Source organism: Antennarius striatus, chromosome 4 (assembly GCF_040054535.1).
Source record: "Antennarius striatus isolate MH-2024 chromosome 4, ASM4005453v1, whole genome shotgun sequence".
Classification (NCBI taxonomy): Eukaryota; Metazoa; Chordata; class Actinopteri; order Lophiiformes; family Antennariidae; genus Antennarius; species Antennarius striatus.
Window position 1 is genome coordinate 18,129,850 of NC_090779.1, and position 6,966 is coordinate 18,136,815.

Consider the following 6,966-nt stretch of genomic DNA (forward strand, 5'->3'; position numbering starts at 1 on the left):
ATCTACATCTGTGTCAATCTGAAAATGTGATTGCTTTCTTGATCATATTTCCACATATGTAGTTTAATAGACATACTGTATGACTTAATCACACATCCAAAACAATAAAAACGACAAATCCCATGAATAATAAACATTACCTGTTTTGCAGAAATTAATAAACACTTGTTTAATAACATAATTAAGTCACTGTCCCATCCATAGCGAGCATTTCACAAAAACTATTTGTCGAACTGCTGACAGGACGTGTCCGTCGGTCCCTTTGCATCCCGTGACTTTTCACAACCACGTGACAAGAGCGTAGCCTGTCTCTACGCGCTTCTCAGACAGACTGTCTCATGTCCGTTCATTATTTGACATTTTTTCGACTTGGCTCCAATGTATGGTGATAATCAACAGTAAGTTCCTTTTTTGGAAATGTTTTAACCTTTTGCCGTGAAGACGTCACAGGACACTGGATTATTTATGTCACGTGACACACGTGAGTCACGCGTGGAGTCACAAGTGACCTTTGAGGAAGGAAACAGCACCACCTACAGGATAAAACTTTTTGCGGTTGGTTTATAAAGAATCTATTTTAGCGCCTCGCTGCTGGACCTCGAACAGTCTTTCTACTGAATGTGATAACATAAAAGGAATATGGCTCAGTTTTTAATTCAGTATATGAAAAATGCACCATGAATCCGAATAGATTAGCACTAAGGTACTCAACAGATTAAACCTGCATTTAATCAATTCAATGGACATGCGTAAATATTGACCAGTTAAAGGTGCACTGGGGTTAATTTTGTACATGAAGTCAGATTACACTACATGGGGATTATTCATAGTCTGAGGCAAGCATCTAATTCAAATTAATGAAACCAAAATTTGGTTTACTTGCATAACTCCGGTTCTCTGAGTAGCATGAGTGACTGAGACACTCACTCAAAAAATTAATGCTGTGAAATAGAACCCTGCATTTTTACTGGAGCCGGAAAATAAATTTGAAAGGTACATTCATTTGTTCCATTGTTCAGCACATGACTCATAAATTTTATCTTTAGGCACTGGGTAATTCAGGGCTGAGGAGCAGGCAATTAATCTCTGGTGACCTCATTTTCAAAAGTAAAAAATACAAATTTGTTTTTATTTCCCGTGACAAATGAAACATAACTATTGCCCTCTAGTGCAGTTGAAGCATCTATTGTCTTGAAGGGAAGTGTTTTCCATTTCATGCATATGTAAGCCTGTAGGGTTCCTCCAACAGCAAGTATGACTGCATTGAGCCAAAGAACACAAGATCTTATTTTTCACAATGCTTTTTTAATTTTGATTGATATATTTAAAAGAACACACACAAATAAAAGATTCCACTTTCTTCACAACAGATTTTACTTTTACAGATGTGATTAAAACATAAGTTATGTCACAAATCCATTAAATCCATTAAATTCATTATCTTCCTTTATCTTGCAACAGTTTTGTTTCTGTAGGGTGAACAGAGGTGTGAGAGGTTATTCTGAGGCCAAGGTGATAAAGAAAAATCTCCCAATAGATATTGAGATAAGAAATAGAAGCAAAAAAATGATATATGTTAAACTGTTGAGTATTATCTAGCCTGGCAAACCACAAAACCACAGTTTCTCAGAGCTTGGTCTCTATTTGTTTTCATGCTGGTTACACTGAAGGCAATGAAGCCTCTGTCAACGTTAACAGCGCGGTTCTATTAAACGGTGTGTGATAAGAGCCAGTGGTCATATCAAGAGTTTACATTTACACTTTTACAATGAGCATGTAATAAATTAAAGGTTTGTAAGGTGCACTGAGAGAAGAAAACTTTGACATCAATGAAGGCTGATTGCAGAGATTTAGAAGTATGCAGTCACAATGCCAGTTGCTCCTCCCCAATAATGAACATGTGATTCAGTTCAAATAAGCCCACACCAGAGGAAGGACAAACTCACTCTCCTCACCTCAAAGGGAATGTTCCAGAGGGCAGAGGAAGAGGTAACAAATAGTTTTCTTACCATGGGAGATGTGCATACGAGGAGTTTGGGATCTTTTTTGTTTAAACCATATAGAGACATTTGATAATTAAAAGTTGTTGATGGCAGGGGATAAACCTCTGGAAGTGTGGAATAGAGGAAATATAGTAAAAAGAATCTCCTGAATGGATGAAGAAATGGAACCTCAGATACATAAAAAATTATCCCATTCGATTGAAGAAATATTAAGGAGGCCAAGCTGCACCAAAAGAGAGAAAAGATTTCACCGTCACATGTCTGTTATCAAGGAGAACACCAAAATATCTGAGCAGCTTTCAGGGGCAGGTATGGGTTTTATCAGTGTACCATCTACCTCAAGAGAAGCTGTTACATCTTGACTTATACTGAAATGTGATTTTTTATTTTTTTTTTTCACTTCTCTGCTTTTAGAAACTCCACAAATCAGAATACAGTGTACAAAAGCCACCACAGACTGCATAGGTGAGTTCTGTGAGAGGAAGCAACATTTTATTATGTACGTTTTAATGATGCTCATGAAGACAATGTCGGTGACAGTAATTTGTTTACAGATCAGAAAAAGAAGAGGCAAACAAGAGTAACTTTCACACCGCTCCAGGTCCTGGAGCTGGAGGAAGTTTTTCTGCAAAGCCACTACCCAGACATCAGCGTCAGAGACCAGTTAGCCTCTCGCCTGCAGCTCACGGAGAGCCGGATACAGGTAGGAAAAATGCAACTCATCATTTCTCATACTCAACTCCTGGTTTTGGTGTAACTGTTTGACTTTTACTATCTACAAATGTCTCCAATGAGTTTTGATTTAACAAGAACAATTAGAGCTAGATACGCTAGTATGTTAATGATTGGTTACTTTAAATGTTGCAATACTTAACATTAAGCAATATTTAATGCTTTTAGACATTGGTCTGATAAGATTCAAAACTGAACAATGGCAACTAATCTGTTTGTCTTATCAAACCTGTATTAATTTCCTTTATTTTTAATCAACTCTGTTAAATCAATAGTGACCACACAAAGCCTGCAAATTATTTATCATTAGTTATCTTAAGGTTGGTTGATCATATCCATATATCATATCAACAAAGGGACACGTCAGAGTCTTCAGGCAGCGGCTCACAGTCAGGCACTATCTCTAAAATTATACGTATCATTGTGCTGTAAAGATCTGATCGATCATTGATATTCACACTAAAACCCACTGAGTCAATATGGGCCTGCTTTGGGTCAATAGAGTGCCATAACAACAGGACTTTCCCAGTACAGCTGTTGATGTGACCCATTACAGTATCCTGTAACTCCTGGATTATTTACACCAAATAAAGTGTTTCTTATTGCATGTTTCTTGTTGATATGAAACACTATATTTTCTCACTGTTTCTCACTGTCTACATAATGTATTTTTATTTGGATTTGTAAAAAAAAAAAAAAATTAAGTAATCTCCAGTATTAATACTGGAAAAGATATTCCAGTACTGCTTAAGTACCACGAAACCCAAACCCAGGTGCCTTCAATGGAATGCCTTTTCTTTTCTCAGTTAGATAAATTATTTCTTAGCAAAATGGAATTCATGATGTTTGTGCTTCAGATATGGTTCCAGAACCGCAGAGCCAAGTGGAGGAAGACTGAAACCGTCAAGGATATAGAGCTGATGAGTAAACAACACATACAGTCAGTTAATCACCCTCTGCTTCATTATGAGGTAACACAGGAATAAACTACTAAAAAAACCCATAAAATATCATAATAAACTATATTAATGTCACATACACATACATAGTTTGTCTCTATTACAGTCCCATATAACTTAACATTTTCTTTCCTTAATAAAATTAAATTTAAATTACAGCTTTATGAAGCAGTGTAAGCAGTATACTATATATACTGTATTTGTGTGTGTGTGTGTGTGTGTGTGTGTGTGTGTGTGTGTGTGTGTGTGTGTGTGTGTGTGTGTGTGTGTGTGTGTGTGTGTGTGTGTGTGTGTGTGTGTGTGTGTGTGTGTGTGTGCTAACTACTTATCAGTTCTCAATCTCCCAGCTTTTACAGAAGCCCCAGCTGCAGGCAGGATGCTGGTTGCCATGCTGCCTACCTGAACCCCTTCAGTCAAGGCTGTTCCTCCCACCTTCAGCCCCCACCTTCCCCTCCTATCCCAGGACTCTCTATTTTGGTCCGCTGGGGACAGACAGATAGCATCGTTTGGATTACAAATCAAAGACAGTAGTCTATATGTAATGCAGAGCTGGTAATAACTTTCTGGTTGTATCCAAAGCAACTGTAATTTGTAAGATACATTATCTCTTGATTAATGAGTTTCATTTTAGTCAAAATGTCTTTTCTTACTGTTTTGTCAATCTGAAACTACAGTTGCATGTTGACAACTGGACATTTTCTTTTTTTTTTAAAGTCAAAACTAAAACTAAATTAATATCCCGGCTGGCTATTTTGGAGTGACACAGAATGCTCTTACAACATTTACAGATCAAGATTTTGGACACTCAGTACTGTAACATATTGTATGCTAGTTTGTGGTGGACAGCAGCGTTATTGTGCAGCAGAGCATTCTGAATTTTTGATGACACCGCACCTTTTTGTCAGATAAGATACAGCGCTGCCATAAAGCATTTATCTGTTTGACTCTTTGACAACCTGTCCTTATCTTAATTTGTCCTCATAAGTCTGGGTTATTGGCAGGTTATCTGGAGAACTTTGAGGACTTGTCAATACCAGAGAGTTACTGTACATTCTGTACATTCATGTAAATAAACATGACTTCAAATATACACTATACATTTGTGTACAGATGCCTATTAGTCTCTATTTTGTAAAACAAATACAGTATTACATTTTAAACTAATTTAAGTATACATATTTAATAATCAACCCATTTGTACTGCAATTATCTGTTCAGCTATCATTTCCCTTCACCTCTTCCTGTCCAAGAGTTGTTACATCACTTTTTCAAATAATTAGCAACTGCAGAAAAAAGACACAGATAGGAGCAGTATTACTACCAATTCCATAGCTGATTAAATTTAATAAGCTTATGAGTGTTGTTGAACTTTTTACCTTGGCCCAATCTTCATTTATTGTACCTGTTTGCACTGTCAGATACTTTATCTTGCTCCTGGCTGCAGGGGTTAGGGTTAAAGAGAGACCAAGCTGGACGGTTGAGAGGAACTATAGTTTTATCATAGTGTAGATCTCAATGATGTTTCTCTGCGGAATACCTTTTTACATACTCACATTTACAAATCATAACTTTCTTAATTGTAATTTTTACTTAGTTTTATACAAATTTTTTTTAGCCTTTTCAAATTTTAGAACGGAATGTTAACAGTTTAAGTGAGTGCGTTTATCTTTTGTAAATTCTTGTAGAAAACTGTAGGAAACGATATTCTCTTCAAAGAAATGTACCCAAATAAGCAGTAAACCACTGATTGTTAATTTTGCTTCATCCACCCCAGATTACGCTTCATCTGTCCCACTTTATTAATTCATTATAAAATTTCATCCCACAGAAAAATCAAAGGGGATTGAATATTTAAATTGTGACTGTTGTCATTTTTTAACTTTATCCAGAAAATAAGATATGTCGTTACTCAGGATGAAAGCTGTCAGGTCTTCTTACCAACACACCTACTGGTCAGATCTGCCAGTACCTGACCTTTGGCTCAATAACTAAATTGCAGTTGGTCATTTTGCCCTCATTTCAGCTAATCTACAAATCACACTGAAATTGTAGGCAACAAAAATGAGAAGAAATATTTTTATGAGAAAATCATTTTTTGAATAAACCTATCATAAACACAATCTGACCTGAATGTGTCCTTAGTTAAAACGTCAATTTACCACAAAATCACAAATGAATGCCGAATGGGAAACGTTGTGCTACGGCCTGAAGTTCTAACAAATCTCGGTACTGACATGTCAAAATTCTCTGTGTTGATACCACCGTTAAAGATTGTCCACTAGCATGAAAAGCATAACTTCTTAACATGTGTCACAATCGTGAGGAGTAAATAAATAAATAACCCTCACATTTACTATTGTTTAGTAAATGCACTAAACACCAAATTAAATTACATTAAGAGACTGTTCTTCAAAAATATAGTGATGAGTCATTCTTTGACACATGAAGCCAATTTTACTCCATAAGATCTGACTCCCTCACACGCACGCACGGCACTGTAGCCCTTGAACTATTCTTTAATATCATTTAAAGATAAATGTGTAAATCTAAACACCAAACATGATCAATAGTCAACTTTATATAGTTCCAAGTCACAAAATTACACTTTTCAGTCAGTGACTGATTCCTCCTTAAGATACCATGGTCTGTCATATTTACAGACAGACCATAATATCTTAACAGACTTTCTTGGGGTTCTTTCACTTTAAAAAATAAAAAGCTCCTTGATCTCCCCATTTATGCTTATGATAAACCTGTTAAGTAGTTCATGTGCTATTGATAAATGATACCCATTCCATTCATTATAACAATATTATTATTTTTATCTACACCTGACAAACACGCATTTCCATTGTATTGTTCAAAGCCTGGAAAAAAAAAAGCTCTTAATCTACTCCGTTACCTGAATCATGAACAACCTCCACGTTTAAACAAATTAAAGGGGGGAAGGAGGTTATACTGTACTGAGGATTTTGAGTCGCGCCATGTGGTCATAGCAGACGCCTTGCATCCCGACGGCCGACAGGTGGCGTGATTGCACCCATGAATAAGCAGAAATGATGTTTTGCTGAGTATTTAGCTGGAGGTAACGCTCCCTGGTATCTCATGACAAGACGCCTCGACAGCATCTGTCGTGGTCGGTCCGGTCCGGTCCGGTGCTGGTAGTCGTCTGTGGATCCCTGCTAAGGCTGGGGCCGTCGGTATCCAAGGTTTCTAGCCGGAATCTCCAGATACTGCATGAGCAGGTGGGGAGGGTGGGGAGGGGGGCGGCG

General features: G+C 37.1%; 1 protein-coding gene across 2 annotated transcripts; it reads left to right on the forward strand.

Moving 5' to 3' along the window:
• The first annotated feature begins 310 nt into the window (after window positions 1-310).
• Window positions 311-5,241, forward strand: LOC137594478 (ALX homeobox protein 1-like). Of its 2 annotated transcripts, none has more exons than XM_068313973.1 (5): window positions 311-398; window positions 2,418-2,468; window positions 2,558-2,706; window positions 3,593-3,706; window positions 4,042-5,241. In XM_068313973.1, exons 1-5 carry the CDS (start codon window positions 383-385, stop codon window positions 4,192-4,194), a joined length of 483 nt encoding a protein of 160 aa, XP_068170074.1. In that variant the 5' UTR covers window positions 311-382; the 3' UTR covers window positions 4,195-5,241. The 2 variants fall into 2 exon arrangements, with proteins under 2 accessions (XP_068170074.1, XP_068170073.1); XM_068313972.1 differs by lacking the exon at window positions 311-398 and adding an exon at window positions 2,112-2,312.
• Window positions 5,242-6,966: the final 1,725 nt, after the last annotated feature.